Below are 18,607 nucleotides of genomic sequence, written 5' to 3'. Positions count from 1 at the left end.
AAGACGTCTTGGTTTGTGATATCCTTGGCTTCTTTCATAGATCTAGCTAGAGTCGGCAACAAATGTAATAAGAATATAATGTACAGAATATCAGGCTTGATGACCGCAGAGATAAAAGACTCATACTAGGTACGTCACGTCCCATCAAACAACTTCAAACATCTCATCGTATAATCTGCCCTCGTCAAGCATCTCTATCGCCTCCCCATTCATGAATCCATGTATATAACACTCTCCAACAAGTAAATAACGGTGAGAGTCCAGACAGGGCCGCAGACAAAACGGCATCTTCCCACCAAAGAGCACGCAAATAATGTCGCCCTCCTCCATGAGTTGCGGTCCCATCACGTAGTATCCCCTGGTCGTTCGGGCAAAGCTTCGATTGCTCGAGGCGCCAGTTGCTGCACGGCTCCATTTCAGCGCATCTCCTTTCTCGGCCAGGCGATGCAGCTCGGTGGAGATGATCGCCTTGTCTACCGCGCTGGTGAGATACGCGGCGCTATGTCCAAGCCATTCTTCATGACTGATGGCGCTGTAGCTCTCGGCGGCGTGATCTTGCCAGTAAATTGCCATGCAGCCGTTGCTCAGTGTCTGGACGTAGGCGAAGAAGCTGCTGTCTTTGCTGTCGACGTATTTATCGTCGAGACCGAAGCCGTTTGTGTTGCCGCAGATGTCCATCCAAAGAGACTCGATTGCGACCCGCCTAGTGTTTCCTTGGTCAGTTTTCCTCTCGTGAAACGCTCCCTTTTCTAGTGGAGCAGAGCAGTTCTGGATCGAGTCGATCCTGATGCCACGAATACTGAGTACCTCTGGGATTGATGTGCTGATGTGAAGATCCGGCTTCTTTGAGCCGCAAGCGCGGTGCTGGCTAGTAGGTTCAGACATTATATGTCCATGACGAGCCCGCCAGTCCGGTGTCCAGGATGGCAGTGGCAGTTTGCGCTCTTGCGTCCGTGAAGCTTCAGTTGAGGAGAAGAGGTTCATGTGCTGGACAGCCCCCAGAGTAATAAGAGATTCATTATCTCCGGTCAGGGCCCTCACAGCAACGTCGATGTAGACTTCCTCGACTGATTTCATGTAGTCCGCCTTCATCTCCTTCAATTTGCTGTTCTTCCCCTTGCGAATAGAGTAGTGACCCAGCATGGCAAACACCCGATCCCGAGGATCCGTGACCTGCAAGTGTCCTGCTCGATGGAGTTCATAGATGAAGCTAAACCGATTGTCGTGCCGACTGGGGGCCTCGGGTTCGATGAAGCGGCGATAGAGATATTTGATGGTTGACGTCGCCACCTTGAACTTTACCCTTATATGATGGTATTCTGCAAGCTCCTCGCACACCTCATGCAGTGTTTTCCATTGCATTTCTGCTTCTCCCCAGTGCAGGGTTGCGGGAGCTCTGGTACCGATCTCTTGAACAATCCAGCCGCGTAGAAACTAACAATAGCAATCTCAGCGCCGATATCCCGAACATGAATTAAAGAATCTCGTGCTAAAACGACTTACCCACGGGAGAGCTGTTATGTGTTTTAGAGGCATCCAGTAATCGACTGCTTGTTCGGACAAATTGTCTACATGACGAGCGGCATGTTCACTGTTGTTGACGAGCAGCTCGGCTAGCCTTCGTACAAAGTCAAAGGCCTTTTTCGCCAGATTATGCTCATCAAGGCCAAGCCAAACCTGCACATGGCTTCCATTCCTGTAAATTTGGTTCATAAACTGCACCTGCTGCGACCTCTCTTCCTTGTTGAGCTGATCAATGCAAATCTGATCGGCCCACACGCGTCGTGATCCCGTCCGCCTTCTGAGTCGTCTCAAGGCATTGTACAGACTAGCTGTAAGCCTGAGCCGTGCAGTGGGCAGAAATATCTCGTGCGTGAGATTCCCGTCGCCCCAGACGTACGAGAGAGGCTCATAGACACCGGCATCGTCAACGACAACAGACTCGAGAGATCCCCTTAGCGGGTCCTCGGGATTCCCACCGAATAGCGTCAATACCCTAATCGTCCTGTCGGGCAAGGGAGTGTAGCTGTAAGCACGTGGACCGGCTTCAGAGACTAGATCGCCCATCCTCCCGATATCAAAAAGTCTGGGGGAGACAATGCTAGTCCAACCGGGAATAAAGATTTAAATTGCGTTGCAGAAGTCCTTTTAACTTGTGCCTAAAGTATTGATTGATCCATCTAATAACATCTCGGTTCCCGCGTTTGTCGGCCCGGTCGGGCACCAACCGTTAGACTAATGCACGCATGTGCCTGTGGTTTGTCTGTATCATCAACACTAACGGCATTCAATTCGTGACGCAGCTGTCATGCATGTTGGCCCAATAGGACGGCGACAACAAGTCAAATTTCATGTACTTCACCGAAGCTTTTCTATCATAGGCCATTCTCCTCGTGTCTCTTTGTCTTGTGACCCGTCTGGCATTTGTCAACAGCCATGTGTATCAGCCCAATGAGGAGGCAACGGCAAGCCTCATTATAACCGAGCCAAAAGTGCTACATCTAACCACTAAGATGTGTTCAATTTATCATGTCCAGTCAATGGTTCTGCCGAGAGATCCGTACTACACAACAAGTGGGAAAACAACCGAATCAGAAACATATTTAAGAGTGTGACCTTCGAAGATTTTAATTGAAATCTGAGAAGGTACTCTATCTCTCAGTACATATCCCGTATCTATACACCAATACCATCAGTCCAAGATCCAGACCAAACAACCTCCACCCATCAAAGTACTGTGACAAATGGGCCCCGCCATGTCCAAAGAGGACAAACTAGATGAGCTCCTCAAGGAACTCAACGGAGTCTACGATCGCGAAGTTAGCCATTACCGACAATGCTTGAGCGCCGTGGCAGAGGACCTCAATCACGTCCTCGCTCAGGACAACATCCGGCATCTCCCAATAGCCGCTCGAGTCAAGAGCTGGGACTCCATCAATGGCACTGCGCGGCGCCGACAGAAAGATCGCCTAGCCGCCCAAGAGATTCAAGGCAAAATGATTGAGCAGAAGGAGAACTGGGAGGTTCAATTTGATAGATACAAGATGGACAAGGAGGAGATTGGTTATTTCAAAACTGTGAATGAGCTCGAGCTTGGCTTCCACGACATGCTTGGCGCGCGGATCGTGCTGTATTTCCCTAGCGACACAAAGAGGGTCCTCAAACTTTTAAAGGATGCAGGCTATGAAAACGGCAAGGATCCTAAGAAAATGGGAGGTCCGGCAAATATGAGGATCCTGCGAAAGCTTCACGCGAAATGGCTGGATGCGTCCGCGCCCGCGCCCGCGGCTCCGAAAAAGAAGGAGCCAGACGACGATCTCGACACTGACGGCTTAGAGAAGCAGTTCTCTGGATACGGTGCTATACACCTGGCTCTCAAGATACCCAAGCGATTAATGCCGCGAGATCTGACAGAGACAGAGAAAGAGATCTGGGAAAAGAAGGTGGTTGAAATCCAAGTCGGCACTGTCATCATGCATGCCTGGGCCGAGGTCGAGCACGACATCACCTACAAAACCCACGGAAGAGAGGTGACACAGGACGAAAAGGCTGTTTTAGATATCCTCAACGGCCTCGCCATTGCCAGCGAGGTAGGCCTGCGCCGCTTCCGATCACCGCCGTCCTCGTCGTCTGCTGCTGCAGAGGATGTCGAAGAACTGCAAGGTTGGATGCATCAGTTCTACATTACCAAGAATCGCGACATGCCAGATGAGTGGCTTGACCTGGATCAGCTTTGGGACTTTCTGATTAAGCGCAACCATAACCAGCGAGATAAATTCCTGCATTACGCCGAGGTCGCCTGGAATATTCTATTGGTGCACGAGAAAAAAGAAGGCATCGACCTCGATCACGTCTTCCCCTTCATCATGATGCATCATCATGTGCCGGTTCTTGTACTTGAACAAGGCCGTCGCATCAAGGCAGAGAAGGAGGCTGCTGAGAAGAAAGCTGCAGAGGAGGAGGAGGAGGCCGACTCGGAGCGTGGCGCGTCGAGCCCGACAGATGTGAAAAAGAAGAAGGGAAAACACAAACACCCGTTGACAAGGGCAGATAATAGAAAAATAGTGCACCTACTCGAGAAAGCTAACGACCAAGATCTCGAAGAAATTGCGAAACTTTTGAGACAGTTCAAGATGGCGGCAGGTAGTAAGAGAGATCAATCAGAAGGAGAAGTAAGTTCCCTTTCCTTTTCTTCTTTATTAGCTCAAGCTGTGCGAATGTGAATGGCTAACGGGCGTTGAAACAGGAGTACCTGGGAGTCATCAGTCTAAAGGAGTGCGAATCCCGTATTGCTGCAGATCCGAAGTGGCTGGACAAGGTCCGAAGGCGTTACGACGAGTGGATTTTGGAGGAAATCCCGCCTCATGGTCGTTGGGCGACGTTTTATGCGGAGTCAACCGAGCTTGGTTTCCCGATGAGGACTGTCCAGCGGATGAGTCAAGATGATTTGTCGAGGAAGAGCCGGGGTGAACAGTTTAGTGACTGGATCAATATGCGATGGGGTCGATTGGGGCTTACGTTGGAATACATGGCGCCGGGCATTAGTATGATGTTGGTTTTGAAGCATTACGGGATGTTTTGACCAAGTGTCTGAGTTTATCGTCTGTAAGTCGCCCATGTAAGGGAAGACTAACAGGTGGCGATATGCTGGTACAGCGGGTAGCTCTGGAAAGGAGCAAGTCCTGCTATGAGAGTAAAATAGTTAGCAAAATACTTAAATGATTGGTGTTACTAATGAACCGGAACTGAAACTGGAACAAGTCATTTCTTGATACTTGAGGAACGCATCTTTGAAGTAGCCCGACTTATACCAAACGCAACACCAGAGACCGACCAATGTAAAGACCACGGAGTCTGTGCTGAATAGACTTCAGGAGAATAAACTCGGATACAGTTGGGTTCAAAATGAGTGCCCCCCTTTTCCATTGTAAAGCTTCTCTCCTCACGCACAAACGTTGTGGAACTGTGGCTAGTACAGTGCGATGCTCTTCTGCTGTTTCAGTACAGTCCTGATTGTGAGTTTTTGGATAAGTGTCTCCTGAGGTTTTTACCCTTGACATGCCTGTATATTTTTAGCCTTTCAAGCCTACACATTTTTTTCTTACCATACTAGTATGTATTACGGTTCCTAGAAACAGTTATTCTTTATTCCAGTTTGTCCTTGGTCGAGTGGCGGTCGCTCAACCAATCTGATTAGCTGCATTATAGAAGCGGTTATTACGTGCCACCTTCCTTGCCGATTATATGTCGAGGAAGGGGGACCACAAAAATGGGGACCATAAAATGAATAAGTGTATACATGGATCATAAGAGTATTTGCGAGGTGTGTAGCATAGTGTAGCGCAGTAGAGATATGCGTACTGTGTCTGTCTGTATGCTGAGCAGTCCTTAGCACCCGTTTTTCTGATCACCAGTTGGTAGAGTCGCCGCAATATAGAAACACAATCGGTTTTATTTTTAACTAGTCCTAATCTATAGAAAACCTCATTACTAGTACTCGACCTGATATACACCCAATGGTAACTGTAGTCCCAAACACAGCTGATACATTTGGTCGATACTCGGGGGGCAACCAAATCAGGGGCTTATTATCTTTCATGATCCATGTTTCATCAGAGCTTATACTATAGTGATGAAAGTCTATATCTGCTGATAATACTTCAGGCGGTGTCTTTATAATAGATGCGCTAATTTTTAAGACTCCAGAATCAGTAATAAGATGCGAGTCATCTGTTGCGTCGAACGCTATGGCTCCACGAGACCAAGTATCATGAAAAGTCTGAAGACAAATACCTGAGCTTACATCCCAGATTTCAATTGTTCCATCGGATGAAACTGTGGCAAGCAGCTGACTACTGGGTGAGAAGACAGTTAAGCCCTCCTGTAAACGACTATAGATCTCAAGGATCCGCAGACAGGCACCTGACTTTGTATCCCAAACCCTAACTGTATCATCAGATGAGTCTGAGGCAAGCAGCTGGCCATTAGGCGAGAAGATAATTGAAGATACGTCATCCTCATGGCCTTCTTGAGTTTGCAGATGGTCCTCTGACTTTACATCCCAAATTCTGACTGTATTATCGTCTGAACCTGAGGCGAGCTGCTGGCCATTAAGTGAGAAAACAACTGAGTTTATCGAGAGATTATGGCCCTTAAATTTCCGCAGACAGTGGCTTGACGCTATATCCCAGACTCTGACTATACCATCATCTGAGCCGGAGGCGACTTGACCATCAGGTAAAAAGACAACTGAGTTTACCGGGTTTTCATAATCTTCAATGGTCTGCAAACAGACACCTGAATCTATATCCCAGACCCTAATTGTACTGTCAGATGAACCTGAGATAAGTCGATGGCCATTAGGGTAGAAGATAACTGAATTGATTGAGTTATCATGGCCCTCAAGAGTATGCAGACAGGCGCCTGAATTTATATCCCAGATCTTGATTGTTTCATCAGATGAGCCTGAAGCAAGCAGTTGGTTATTAGGTGAGAAGACAACTGATAATACTGGTTTCGTATGGCCTTGAAAAGTCTGCAGATAGGTAGACTTCATATCCCAAACTTTGACTATACCATCGAATAAACCAAAAGCAAGTCGTTGACCATTCATTGAGAAAATGACTGAATATACCTCGTAATCAAAGCTTTTAGAGGTCTGTAAATAAAAAGAGCTTTCCTTTACATCCCAGACTTTAATAACACCATCTGATAAACCTGAGGCAAGTTGCTGGCCATCAGGCGAGAAGACAATTGATAATACTGAGTTATAGCACTCAAGGGTCTGACAAGAACCTGAGTTTACATCCCAAATTTTAATTGTCCCATCGGATGAACCTGAAGCAAGCCGTTGGCCATCAGGTGAGAAGATAATTGACTGAACCGAGTTGCTATGATCCTCAAGGGTCTGTAGACAGGCATCCCAGACTGCTTCAACAGCTGGCTTTAATTGCATCTATGGCGGCTCTTTATCCTTGAATATGTTTCGTATTTCACTCTGGAGAGGGCTAAAGATAAGAGCAGATACGTATACTTGGAGGGGCGTAGATTCAATCCCCCGTTTATGCCGAAATATAAATCGTCTGGCATCTTGTACCAAACTTGAAACTCGGCTTCGGGGCGTTTGCTCCTGCTCTAGTTAGTATACGTATATAGTTCATTAAATTAGGTGTAAACTAACCTGAAGGAGGTCTGTAAGCCTTGCTATTGCAGAAACACCTTCTAACATACAGTGTAGAAGACTTAACGCCTCTAGCCAGTGTAGAAAATGACGGCGCAGGAACATATCAACTAAGCCTCCTACTTAAAGAGCATCTTTTATATTATGACCAATATTGCCGTCACAGAGGTAGTTAATCCAGTAGACGCATGAGTGCTGTACCGCGATTAGTGGATCTGGATTATACTGTTGGATTTGGTTGACGTAATATCCAGGAGTGCCTAAGCAGTATATATTACGTTGTAATGTGTTATGTATAGGTTGGAGCGATTAAGAGAAAATAATATAATGAATATTGCTCTGGCTAAAAGCGGAGATAGTAGACTAGACCTTGTCTGTAGTTAAGTATTCTTTTGCTGATTGATGTACGAAATAGATTATATTGTTACAGATAGTAAAAAATGAACCGCAGAGACGTATTAATTCTGTAAATGACGAGATGTCTTCTGTATACTCCTTAGGCCATTAAATAAGAGAATGAAGTTTATGTAAGGTAACTGGCCGGTAAACAGTCGATACTATAGTGAGAAATTACTTGCAAAGAGACACATCTTTATCGTCTAACGATTTAGGTATCTCGTCTAGCATCCTCTTATAAAGAGAATCAAGACCTTGTGGATAAGACTTAAGCTCCTTGAGTACCCTCCTGCTTCTGTAATTATTAAGACTCTAGCACACCAAGGCAACCTAAAGAAATGTATTATCGGCTTAAGAAACTAATGTTTTTTCGATAGTTTCCCGTATGATATCCTTATATCCGTGCTTTTGCGCCAAAAGATCTACCTTGTAATGGATATAATTTTGAACAGCGGCAGAGATGGAATGTTCATTTAACTCAAGGCAAAGTCTAATACTCTGCTTAAAATTTTGAAGTTCAACCTCGATGCTGGGCCAATTGCGACTTGACATAATCCACTTAGCGTAAGAAGTCGAGGAAATCTCCCTGATAAGGTGAAGAAGGCTTAGAAGTCCCTCTGTGCACTCATCGAGAGCGTCGATAAGCAAGACTACATCTTTAAGACTAGGATCATTAAGTATTGACTTTAATATCTTGGATAGAGCTGTCCAGGTATTCCTATCTTTGAACAGCTGTTTGCCTGCGCGATCGTACTTCTCTTGTACGTGAGATAAGAGAGAGGGTTGTTGAATAACAAGGCTGTAGATAAGGCCCCGCAGCACAGCCGTCGCACTTCGCAGTCCTGTTTCAGTTGCCTGGCAAAAGAAGTATGATAGGCGATATGTATTTAACTTCTCTAGTTCGTTGATAATACTACATAAAAGCATAGTCTTTCCTTTGCCAGGGTCTCCTTTAATCTAGAGTAGCCGATACTGTGGATTATTCAGCTACGTCTGAAAGTCGGTATGTTCTAATATCCAGCAGTATGAGTCCTTAAGCAGATTGCCTTTGGTTTCCTCAATACGCGTTTTGTCATCGCGGGGATCGGTGGTTCGTAAATCTACTAGGCAAGGGTCCGCCTGACTAGGCGCGTAGCTGTCGTGATTGTGGATATCGCCTTGATGGATTCTAACATTATTGCCAAAAGTATTGTTCGTGATATCGTAGGAATGTGGCGTTGTTGAATTCATTATAGTTGGAAGATTCCGAAAGCTATAATGTCAAGTCGTTTGTGGCTTTAGTAGGGACGAGGCATTGAGTGCAGACTTGAGAAATATATAACGACAGCAGCGAGCTTAACCCCTCATCTTATAAAGATACCTTATGGTCATGTGACTGCCTCGATACTGTTTCCTCATAAAGAGATACTTGAATTAAGCAGGTAATCCGATTTTGTGTTTGATCAATTATACTAGAAGCAAGACACAATTGCACGATAATAACAGAATAATATGAATATAATTACTGAGGATAAAATAAGCTGATGACACTTGTTTTATTTGGCTGTGCTAGCGTGTATCGTGGCCCGTTTCTCTGTTTCAGGAATAATTCATTACTCCGGTATTATGAACTGAGTTTTGCACGTTGATATAGTCACTGAGAGTGGCGCCTGTTTGCCAAACTTATTTCAAAGTACTTGAATATCCCGTGTCGATAATAGTAGCTTGCTTAACCAGCTCCACGTGCAATCATCATATAATGATATTGCTTCGGCCGAGTGAGAGACCAGCTCCCCGTTGGCACGGGACAGTGCTATGTTGACATACCTATGTTCCCCAGTTAGGTACTTTCCCCCGAGTATCGTGCGGTCACTGCAGCTGCATAACACCTGCTTAGACTATTTCGGCGGGCAGTTTTTATCGAATTACACGGGCTATTAATGAGTTTTGCTGCAACGCCGCAGGTTATAGAGTCATTATACCTGCTGGTGATTAAAAAAGAGCCTGTTCTTGCGCTTCTTTGTGGCATGAACTGGCCAATTGATTGAGGCTTAAATGATGACATATTGATGACAAGGTATCAATTATCAATACCTAACGTCACAAGTAAAGATCAAATTCCGGCTCTTGATTCGGATGGCATTTATCCTGAGGGTACGGAGTACGACGGGATTAAAAGCTGCGCACGGTATCAGCCATAGTACACCAGAGACACGGTCCATGCAGTGATAAATCTCACATTGACAAACATGGACACTCGATTCGATTGCTACTGTACTTATCTCGGTTTCAATTGTACTTAAAGAGGCCTCCTGATTGTATTCAAGTATGCGCCGGACTGTTTTAGCTAATGTAGTTTGCCTTTATGATCTACAAGCGACCGACTGACGCCATAGCATCTGTGCGCTCTTTAGCCTTCAAGGAGACTCACAACCAACAGGGCGCAGCTCGTGAGCGTTGTGCAGTCCAATTACCACAAAGCTGAGACGAGGACTAGTAACCACTAGCTGGTAGGTAGGTTAAACACCGCCATCTTCCGCGGATATTCCATCCCATGCACGCATTCAAGAGGTGGAGCTGTGCAGGACATCCGTGGAGATTGGACTGGCGAGCAGATAAGAATGCTTACATACGCATGTCATGTTATTATGGGATACAAAGCCACACAGCTGTACAAAGCGAAAACACGGGGTCCCCGTGTTAATGCAAGTGTTTCTTCAAGACGAATGTGGAGATATGGGGCGGCATGGGGTGGCGATGTTTTGCGGCGAAAGGGTCAGGTACCCTAATTATGTACTTAGGGTTAAGGAGGAGTTCGCCTAGGTATGAAAGTAAATAGAAAAAGTATGGCTGTCCAACATGAAACGTGAAGATGGATGTTTGCTACCGTTAAGACCGTCAAAATAGTATTGAGTCTCTCTTAACCAACAGTCGACGACCAACAACAAACCAACAAAACCAGCAGCGACTGCACAATACCAGTGACATACAACTTCTACGCCACTTCAACCCATGATTTCACACAATTATTATTTTTTCTAGAATCCCAAAAGTAGACTCCGATAGCGTTTCCATTTTCTCGCACATTCCAAATTTTAATTCGCCTCCTTTTTTTGCTTAGGTACGTCATAAGCTCCGGCAACTCGCTCGGTCCACCACGGTAGCTTCCGGCTGGCCGGCCGACATGGGGCAAAATCCGAATGATTTCCGTTTTTGGAACATTGACATTGCCGAACCGAACAAGATATAAAGAAATGCCGGCCACAAAGCTTTGTCGTTGGTTGTTGGATCGATGAGATTGTTTCTTAGCTAGTAATTAAATCACATTCTTTCCATTTTCATTGTCTCTTTTATCATCTATTAGTCGAAACATCAGGAGCTCATAACTCTCTCTTGCTCCTCTCACAGTAACCGGAGTTTTATTTTTTTCACTGTCCTGCTTAATTTTAGCTCCCTGCACAATGGCGACGCTAATTCGGCCAATGCATCCGAAACTCTTCCTCCCCAGAGCCTCAACGAGACGATCCTTCATCAAGCCCGTCTCTGCGCAGCTCTTCCAAGCCTCAAGAACTGGCCCCTCGACAAGGCGACTTCTTTCGACGACTTCGATCCGCCTGTCTCAGGCTCAGACGCAAGTCCGACCAAAGTCAAAGGTGTACGAGAACGCCGATGTCGCTGTGGCGGATGTGAAAAGTGGATCGACGGTTCTCAGCTCTGGATTCGGCTTGTGTGGTATTGCAGGTATGTGGTTGTGTGACTTCAATTTGTACAAGTCCATCCATTGAGATGATCTCGTGATTCCACGTGCCCACTCTATGGCGAGACAAATTGATTAAAATAACGTGATATGGGTATGATGGACTAACAATCTGCCTTTTTCGCAATTAGAAACCCTCATTCAAGCGCTGCATCGACGAGGCCGCGAATCGCTGCATTCCCTTACAGCCGTCTCCAACAATGCCGGTCTCGAAGGACGTGGTGGACTCTCCAGCCTAACGGAGTCTGGGCAGATCAGCAACCTTATTCTGTCGTATACGGGAGGCAACAAGGTGCTCGAGAAGGGATACATTGATGGCCAGCTAGCCGTCGAGCTTTGTCCTCAAGGAACGCTCGCGGAGCGCTTGAGAGCGGCTGGAGCAGGCATTCCCGCGTTTTACACCCCCACAGGAGCTCGTAAGCTTGTCCCTTCGAGATTCTATCCCATTTGCATTTAATACGCAAATTACGCTGTATAATTGAGCTCTTAAAACTAACCCATGACCACACAGACACCCTCCTTCAAGATGGCGAGATCCCCGTCCGCAACAACCCCAACGGCGGCGCTCCCCTCGAGAAGGGCCACCGACGAGAAACCCGCGACTTCAACGGCAAGCTCTACCTGATGGAAACCGCCCTGCCCGGCGACGTCGCCATCATCCGCGCCTGGAAGGCCGACACGGCCGGCAACTGCGTCTTCCGCCGCACGACCCGCGCATTCGGGCCCCTCATGGCCAAGGCAGCCAAACTCACCATCGTCGAAGCCGAGAACATCGTCCCTGTTGGTGAAATCGATCCTGACGACGTGCATCTGCCCGGAATCTTCGTGGACAGAGTCGTCAAGGCGACGGTTGAGAAGCAGGTTGAGACGCTTAAGCTGAGGGAACCCGAGGGCGAGGCAGAGGCCACCGGGAATGGCAAGCTGGAGCGTAAGAGACGCATTGCTAAGAGAGCGTCCAAGGAGCTCAAGGAGGGATACTATGTCAATTTGGGAGTTGGCATTCCTACCATGTCGGCCAACTTTATCCCCAAGGAGAGAACGGTGTGGCTGCAGAGCGAGAATGGACTGCTGGGTATGGGCCCTCATCCTACGCTGGAGGAAGTTGATCCGTAAGTTTACCTTTTCTTTACTTGGTAATAAGATGAAGAGTATCAGTTGCTAATGGCTTATTCTTTAGCGATCTTGTCAATGCCGGCAAGCAGACCGTTACCTTTGTCCCCGGCGCCTCAACCTTTGACTCTTCCGAGTCCTTTGGCATGATCCGCGGCGGCCACGTCGATGTTTCCATCCTCGGCGTAAGTACACATACAATCCATTTCTAACGACAACCACAAAAACTAACAACTCTCCACAGGCCCTCCAAGTCAGTGCTGCCGGCGACCTCGCCAACTTCATGATCCCAGGCAAGCTCTTCAAGGGCATGGGCGGCGCAATGGACCTCGTCGCCAACCCCGAAGCCACAAAGGTCATTGTCGCAACGGAGCATCTCTGCAAGGACGGATCGTCCAAGATTGTACAGCAGTGCAGCTTGCCACTGACTGGCGCGCGATGCGTGAGCACCATCATTACAGACTTGGTATGTTATCCTCAAATGATGAGAGACGTATAAAATGCTAATATTCTGCGTGATAGTGTGTCTTCCAGGTAGACCGCGAAAAGGGCACCTTGACGCTCACCGAGCTGGCACCAGGTGTCACCGTCGACGAGGTGAAGAGCAAGACGGACGCGACTTTTGCAGTTGCGGATGAGATTGTGACTATGGAATAAGCTGTGAAAATGGGAAATAATTGTAGGGGGGAGGATATACCCGCCAGCACAAGCATGGAGTTTTTATTTTGGATGAATCGGTGTTTGACCGTCCTGAGGATATAGGGCACATGGTTGGGATTATAGTATTTCGGCGTGGGCGATGTAAAGTACAAGAGGAAGAGAGACGTATAGATGTTCTTTAGACATAAAGCATCAACGTACATGTATATAAAAAGACAAAGCAATTTATATATGCTAGAAGGTATTAGAAAACCCGCACCTGGCCTGCTTTTATATGATGGCATCCAGATTCCATTTGCCCGTCTATGCATATATGTATATACTCATCATAACAATTACAATCATGTACTCTAATCCTCACAATCACAGCTTTGCCGCAAAGTTGCTTCCTCCCAATCCCTCCACGATTCTATCCACCGTCTTCAACATCCATTCCCCTCCCTCATCCCCAGCCAACCACCTCACACCCTCCTCACTCTCCCTCTCCTCCTCTCCCCCCTCCTCCACCACTAAATCATCCCTAAACGAGCCATCATCAATTGCCTTCCTCAACCCAAACACATGCGAAAGCACCTGCAGCCCAACCCCCGTCTGCGCCCTCAAGCTCGCCACCGCCACAAGGCTCGTCATAACCCTCCCCACGCCTCTCCTCCCATCAGGATCACTCAATAGCGGTCCATAATGGCAGTTTAGAATCACCACAGGCAGATCCGGATGCGACGTCCCCAACTTATCGACCAGTTTATCTTCAAACGGCGCGTAGATCGAGTCCCACAGGCCTCTGCCTCTGGCTTTGACGGCCTCGACATTGTCGGCTTTCAGCGTCCTCGAGGGCTCTGTGGTTAGCTTGGAGGTTATGTCGCGAGGCAGCGACGCGTGGAAGGCGTTGAGGCAGTTGATGGTGCGAGGGATGCCGTTGAAGGAGATGCATTTGAGCCCAACTTCGCGGATGAACTCGGCGGTGCGCACTTGGGCTGTCTGTGAGCCTCCTCTCTCAGCTGCGGCAATGCTGTGGAGGATGGAGAGCGCATCAGGCGAGTTGAGGGTGAATGTTGCAGCGGCCTATTTCGGTCATGAGCCACTCATTCACTCATTCATGTGAAGATTATACTAAAGGTCAAACGCCCTCCCAACCCAAACCCCCAACACACGCATCCAAATAAATCCACCAATAAACATGATAAAAAGATGAGAAAACTCACAGATATCGCCAACCATGCCCTGTTCCCAACCCCCCTCCCCCTCGCCTCCTTCGCAATGCCGCGAAATAGCTCCCCGACAACCGCCGCTCCCTTGACGACCTTGCAGGGCCCGGGCCTCGCAAACGGCGCGTTGATCAACGCTTTCAATCCCGGCGACAGCTTCGACATGTTGCGTCTCCTGCGCCTCTTGTCGCCCGCCGCAGTCAAAGTCGACGATGTGGTTGCTGGTGATGGTGATGATGCTGAGGTTTTCGCCGCGTCTGGTTTCTGCTGCTCTTGGTGCAACGGCAGCTTAGCCTCTCCCTTCATCACTCAACGTCCCGTCTTGTTTCTTATATAAACCCTCCCAATTATAAAAAACAAGGAAATCCCGGAAATCGCCTTTCAATTTCCTCCCCGATCAAAGGAAACATGACATAGTTTCGCCGGAGTAAAATGGAGGTTCCAATTGCCTCCCCAAAAAATACCCACTCGCCGATCCGACTGCCGTTCCGCCGGGCCTCGGCTATTGGCTACAAAGAACTGGACATTGGCAAAGTTTCAGTTTCCCAACCGCAAGACAAGATCAGCGTTATGCAAGCTCCGTAACCCTGCAAACATAATAAATAGTAGTGCACTATGTTAGTTTCATGATGCATCTAGCACAACCTAGCTTCAACGTCGATAACAAAAAACAAGACAATGAGAAGCCACAACGCGTCACCAACACCATAACTTAGTGTATTAATACCCAACAATCCCGGCATCACAGTTCCGAGACTCATTAAGTAGATCAAAAGATAAGAAAAAATAAGCTGTCACGGCACTTAAGCGGAGCACACATCTGAGTACCGATCCGGCGCCCCACGAAAACTTGCTGCATCCCCCATCTCAAGAAAGGTTGAACGGCTCGGGCATGTCCCGGGAACCACGTGCAGTTTACGTCGGATTGCTTGTGGAATCGTATGATTTTTTTTTTCTGTCTCATCTATCCATAACCGTACCTATCAGATTAGTTTGTCTGAAATTCTCCGTAAACTTCGGATCGCGCATCTTACATATATATTGCCCGCTGCCGTGAAATCGGCTGACGCGCTGCGACTATGTATTTGGTTTAATTCATAACCATTATTTATTTTTCCTAAGCCTCACAAAAGAGAGATGCTGCCAAATCCGCCCATCAACGCCTTTTTTTTCAATCATGATTTCTAACTACTAAATTTCACTTTCTACAGATCAATTGAAAAATAAAAAAAAAAACAAAGAAAACCTACCCATTTCGCTAAATTTCCAGACCAAAAAAAAACCAAACCAAAATCCATCCCGTGCCCCCCAGCCAGCCCCTCGCCAATTGCTCCCCCAAGTTTCGCTAATTCGTGTTGAAAGCCGGCCAGTTGAGCCAGTCAAAGTTGTTCATGTCCTCCCACGACATGTTGCTGCCAAAGGATGGCTCAAACACGTTGCCTGGCTGGTTCAGCACCTGCGCAATCTGGTCGTCCGACATGGTGGAAAACTGAACCATGTCCGGCCACAGCATCTGTTGGTCCATGAAGCTGCTCGGCAGGGCCGGGGGCGTATCCTGCATGGGCTCCGATGACGACGGTGTTGTCCTCTGTGCCTTTGGCGGCCGGTTGCTCTTGGTCGGGCCCGATATCCGCAGCAAATGCCGAAGATGCTTTCCATACAGTACAGAGAGGCCATTCCTATGCGGAGTAACTGTTCCAATCCGGTCCAACACAGCAATGGCCTCTTCAATTAACCTTCTGATACTCGGTGCAAGCCCAGAGCCATCTGGGGCATACGCGCTGATATTTAAAGCAAAGCACGCGGCAAAGGAAATCATAATGGCTGTGTTGTTCGGCATCGACTGCAGCTGCGACTCTCCCTGGATCGCAGCCCTCATCACATTCAGAGCAGCTGACAACCCGGCCGTTCGGAAGAAGATGCGAACCTCGACGGGAGCCGTTGGGTGGTTGATGATGCGTCCGTACGTTGAGAGGCGAGTGTGGGCGACGAGAATATCGACATATGGAGGCAGGCGACGCTCTACGACTCAAAGGTAAGTAGGTGGGCATTTCTTTGATTTCTTCCAACTCCCAGCCAACTTACCAGGACCTAAACCAATCATCAAACCCCATTCTGCAAGCCACTGGTCGAAAAATCTTTCGATAGCGCTTTGTATCCTTTGCAACACGTTAGAGAGACTATGCTTGTATAAAGGAAGGGGGAAAGAGACATACGATCGAGCAACCAGTGATCCATCACTATTGCTAGTCTGGGAGCCATCACAGAGAGCTCGGACTGTATTGAAAAGGCCATCCTACTAATAGTAAGCAAAATGGTATAACGAAAAGAGGGAGATTTAAAAGCATTGCATGGTCCTACCAAGTTTCGTCTCATCACGGCCATGGAGGCTACAGGGCCATCTTGCTCATCCGCGATAGGAGACCGATGCCAGGTGTCACAATCCTTGATGTTTCGTGTAATTGGGATCATAAAAGGTCTACCACGGGCCAAAGCCATTCTATGAAAAAAATAGATGTTAAACGAGCCTCGGATAAAGGCAGAAGGGGGAGGAGAAGAAATTACTCACCCTCTCTCGACTACAAACAGCGAGATGTAGCATCTCTCTCGTGCTCGCAGCAACAACTGTCCCTGCTCTGACCACGGATCGATATCCGGAAACCCATCGATTGCAAGGGCAATCCTTGGATCCAGACACTCGCCCTTTGACACCGTCGTCGAGGACTCGAGGGCGTCCATGGGCATCAGCACCTTGTGAAGCGACAAATCAAACGCAATGGTAGTCGCCATCGAAATGTACATGCAGGTTTCATCGTCCATGGTGTGATCGCCCGGGAAAATCCAAGGGATGTGGGTCATGAACGCCAAGACGATCTCGACCGATTTGTACTTGTCATTGACCACCTTTTGGGCCAGCATCTTGACATGGTTAAACAGCCTCTTGGAGAGGGGCCCTGCAGTAGGCATGAAGAGCGTAGACGCGGCCATGACCGTGGTAAAGAGGAACGCAGATCGGCTGCGCGCATAGGCGGCTGTGTGAACTCGGGGAGAGAGTCCCCACCGTGTGTGTACGAGTTTGGAATAAAAGCTGCAGAAATCATATCATGAGTTTCATAGTCTCTTTTTCTCTCTCTTTCTCTCTTTTCTTTCTTTCTTTCTGCACAAAAGAACTCTCTCTGTCTCTCACCAGGGGGGGAAGGGGGTAACAAAATGTCTTACTAGTTAAACAACGACTCAGCCTCGTCCATAGTCACCAGTCCCAGATCCACAGGGTCCAAGTCCTCGCCAATGTCGAGCTTCACCTTGGCCTGGGAGAAGAACTGCTGGACCTTTGTCGACTCGGGATCCTGCTTGGCCGAGGACGAGTCGTGCTGCTTCGGGTTCGAATGGGGCGAGTTCCGGCTACGACGGTCACTGGGATGGAAGTAGGACGCGCGCGCCAGCAGCTGCAGCGGGTTCTCGGCGTCGTCAATGGCCAGGCTCTCCTCGGTGCGCTGCACGAAGTCGGCCATGGACCGGTCGTTGTCGTCGTCGTCGTCGTCGATGCCGCTCGAGGTCGAGCCGCCCTCGCCCTCGCCGTCCTCCTCCTGGGTGTTGCTCCGCGAGCCCTGCCTGGACGAGTGCTCCGCCGCATCTGCATCTTCACTAGCGGCATCTACGTCCTCCAGCAGCTGTCTCAGGCTGGCCACGAGGTTTCGCTCCTCTGCGCCTCGCGCCTCTCCCGACTTGACGCGCTTGACGGCCTGCTGGAGCTGGTATAGGGCCTTGTCGAGGCCGACCCGCTTGCTTCACTAGGGGGTCAGTTTTCGGTGATTCATATATCTGATAGTATTTTAGAGTGGATTGGGAGAGGCTTGCTTCTTGATGCCCTTTTGCCGGCCGGGATGGAACTCGGGGCGGATGCACTCGCAGTTGAGGTGAATGCAGCGTCTACACTTTGCCTCGTAGGGCATCCAATCGCACTTGATCTTGCTGCGCCTGCACACCAGGCATGCGGCCTGCTTCGGACGCGGCGGCTGCTCCGTCATGGTTGGTCTGAAACTACAGACTACAGGCTCGTTGGCATCGCGTCGAGGCGCACTAACATACTCTAGCAAAGAACTGGAAAGGTTTGGACTGGACTGGACAGACCAGACTCAGACTCAAGACTTGCTAGGCTGGGATTCGGGGAGCGGCAGGTTTGATACTGTAGACGGGCCAGGCCAGAACCATCACAGGGTCAGTCATCCGATGAAGGCGGCAAGCAAGTTTCACAGTGCACAAATGTCTAAAATACACGTAACCTGGCTGGTGCTAACCCGCTTTGTCGTGGCCGAGCAT

The 18,607-nt window shown here is 48.4% G+C and overlaps 7 protein-coding genes across 7 annotated transcripts; 2 read left to right on the top strand and 5 right to left on the bottom strand.

Annotated features, from left to right (window-relative positions):
* Positions 1–15: 15 nt before the first annotated feature.
* M431DRAFT_19239 (hypothetical protein) lies at positions 16–2,112 on the bottom strand. Its single transcript, XM_024913215.1, has 2 exons — positions 1,504–2,112; positions 16–1,434 (listed from the first exon to the last, which is right to left on the bottom strand). The coding sequence occupies exons 1-2, from the start codon at positions 2,065–2,067 to the stop codon at positions 145–147; spliced, it is 1,854 nt and encodes a 617-aa protein (XP_024770822.1). The 5' UTR covers positions 2,068–2,112; the 3' UTR covers positions 16–144.
* Positions 2,113–2,549: 437 nt separating this feature from the next.
* Positions 2,550–4,755, top strand: M431DRAFT_122603 (hypothetical protein). Its single transcript, XM_024912162.1, has 2 exons — positions 2,550–4,172; positions 4,247–4,755. Exons 1-2 carry the CDS (start codon positions 2,745–2,747, stop codon positions 4,580–4,582), a joined length of 1,764 nt encoding a protein of 587 aa, XP_024770821.1. The 5' UTR covers positions 2,550–2,744; the 3' UTR covers positions 4,583–4,755.
* A 712-nt stretch (positions 4,756–5,467) lies between these two features.
* On the bottom strand, positions 5,468–6,955 carry M431DRAFT_93934 (hypothetical protein; the record flags this gene model as incomplete). Its single annotated transcript, XM_024924532.1, has 1 exon — positions 5,468–6,955. The coding sequence occupies one exon, from the start codon at positions 6,953–6,955 to the stop codon at positions 5,468–5,470; it is 1,488 nt and encodes a 495-aa protein (XP_024770820.1).
* M431DRAFT_523060 (hypothetical protein) lies at positions 6,956–8,871 on the bottom strand (the record flags this gene model as incomplete). The annotated part of the gene is made up of 6 exons (XM_024920524.1): positions 8,681–8,871; positions 7,937–8,533; positions 7,550–7,675; positions 7,330–7,405; positions 7,181–7,290; positions 6,956–7,126 (listed from the first exon to the last, which is right to left on the bottom strand). Exons 1-6 carry the CDS (start codon positions 8,804–8,806, stop codon positions 6,956–6,958), a joined length of 1,206 nt encoding a protein of 401 aa, XP_024770819.1. The 5' UTR covers positions 8,807–8,871.
* Positions 8,872–11,037: 2,166 nt separating this feature from the next.
* Positions 11,038–13,079, top strand: M431DRAFT_93330 (hypothetical protein; the record flags this gene model as incomplete). Its single annotated transcript, XM_024924466.1, has 6 exons — positions 11,038–11,296; positions 11,444–11,728; positions 11,824–12,421; positions 12,490–12,607; positions 12,667–12,888; positions 12,945–13,079. The coding sequence occupies 6 exons, from the start codon at positions 11,038–11,040 to the stop codon at positions 13,077–13,079; spliced, it is 1,617 nt and encodes a 538-aa protein (XP_024770818.1).
* Positions 13,080–13,445: 366 nt separating this feature from the next.
* M431DRAFT_485018 (hypothetical protein) lies at positions 13,446–14,452 on the bottom strand (the record flags this gene model as incomplete). The annotated part of the gene is made up of 2 exons (XM_024916243.1): positions 13,446–14,144; positions 14,285–14,452. The coding sequence occupies 2 exons, from the start codon at positions 14,450–14,452 to the stop codon at positions 13,446–13,448; spliced, it is 867 nt and encodes a 288-aa protein (XP_024770817.1).
* Positions 14,453–15,441: 989 nt separating this feature from the next.
* Positions 15,442–18,574, bottom strand: M431DRAFT_235640 (hypothetical protein). Its single transcript, XM_024913675.1, has 7 exons — positions 18,146–18,574; positions 17,507–18,073; positions 16,857–17,375; positions 16,649–16,787; positions 16,504–16,583; positions 16,373–16,446; positions 15,442–16,309 (listed from the first exon to the last, which is right to left on the bottom strand). The coding sequence occupies exons 1-7, from the start codon at positions 18,313–18,315 to the stop codon at positions 15,633–15,635; spliced, it is 2,226 nt and encodes a 741-aa protein (XP_024770816.1). The 5' UTR covers positions 18,316–18,574; the 3' UTR covers positions 15,442–15,632.
* Between the last annotated feature and the right edge of the window lie 33 nt (positions 18,575–18,607).

This window comes from Trichoderma harzianum, assembly GCF_003025095.1.
Source record: "Trichoderma harzianum CBS 226.95 unplaced genomic scaffold M431scaffold_12, whole genome shotgun sequence".
NCBI classification, from domain to species: domain Eukaryota; kingdom Fungi; phylum Ascomycota; class Sordariomycetes; order Hypocreales; family Hypocreaceae; genus Trichoderma; species Trichoderma harzianum.
This window is presented reverse-complemented; position numbering and strand designations above follow the sequence as displayed.

Excerpts from the sequence above, each read along its gene's own strand:
- M431DRAFT_19239 (XM_024913215.1), bottom strand. The coding sequence starts at position 2,067 with ATGGGCGATCTAGTCTCTGAAGCCGGTCCACGTGCTTACAGCTACACT. Across the intron at positions 1,435-1,503 it reads ACATAACAGCTCTCCCGTGG|TTTCTACGCGGCTGGATTGT; the intron begins GTAAGTCGTTTT and ends TGCTATTGTTAG.
- M431DRAFT_122603 (XM_024912162.1), top strand. The coding sequence starts at position 2,745 with ATGGGCCCCGCCATGTCCAAAGAGGACAAACTAGATGAGCTCCTCAAG. Across the intron at positions 4,173-4,246 it reads GAGATCAATCAGAAGGAGAA|GAGTACCTGGGAGTCATCAG; the intron begins GTAAGTTCCCTT and ends GCGTTGAAACAG.
- M431DRAFT_235640 (XM_024913675.1), bottom strand. The coding sequence starts at position 18,315 with ATGACGGAGCAGCCGCCGCGTCCGAAGCAGGCCGCATGCCTGGTGTGC. Across the intron at positions 16,788-16,856 it reads CTGTTTGTAGTCGAGAGAGG|AATGGCTTTGGCCCGTGGTA; the intron begins GTGAGTAATTTC and ends TTTTTTTCATAG. Across the intron at positions 16,447-16,503 it reads GGATCACTGGTTGCTCGATC|GATACAAAGCGCTATCGAAA; the intron begins GTATGTCTCTTT and ends CGTGTTGCAAAG.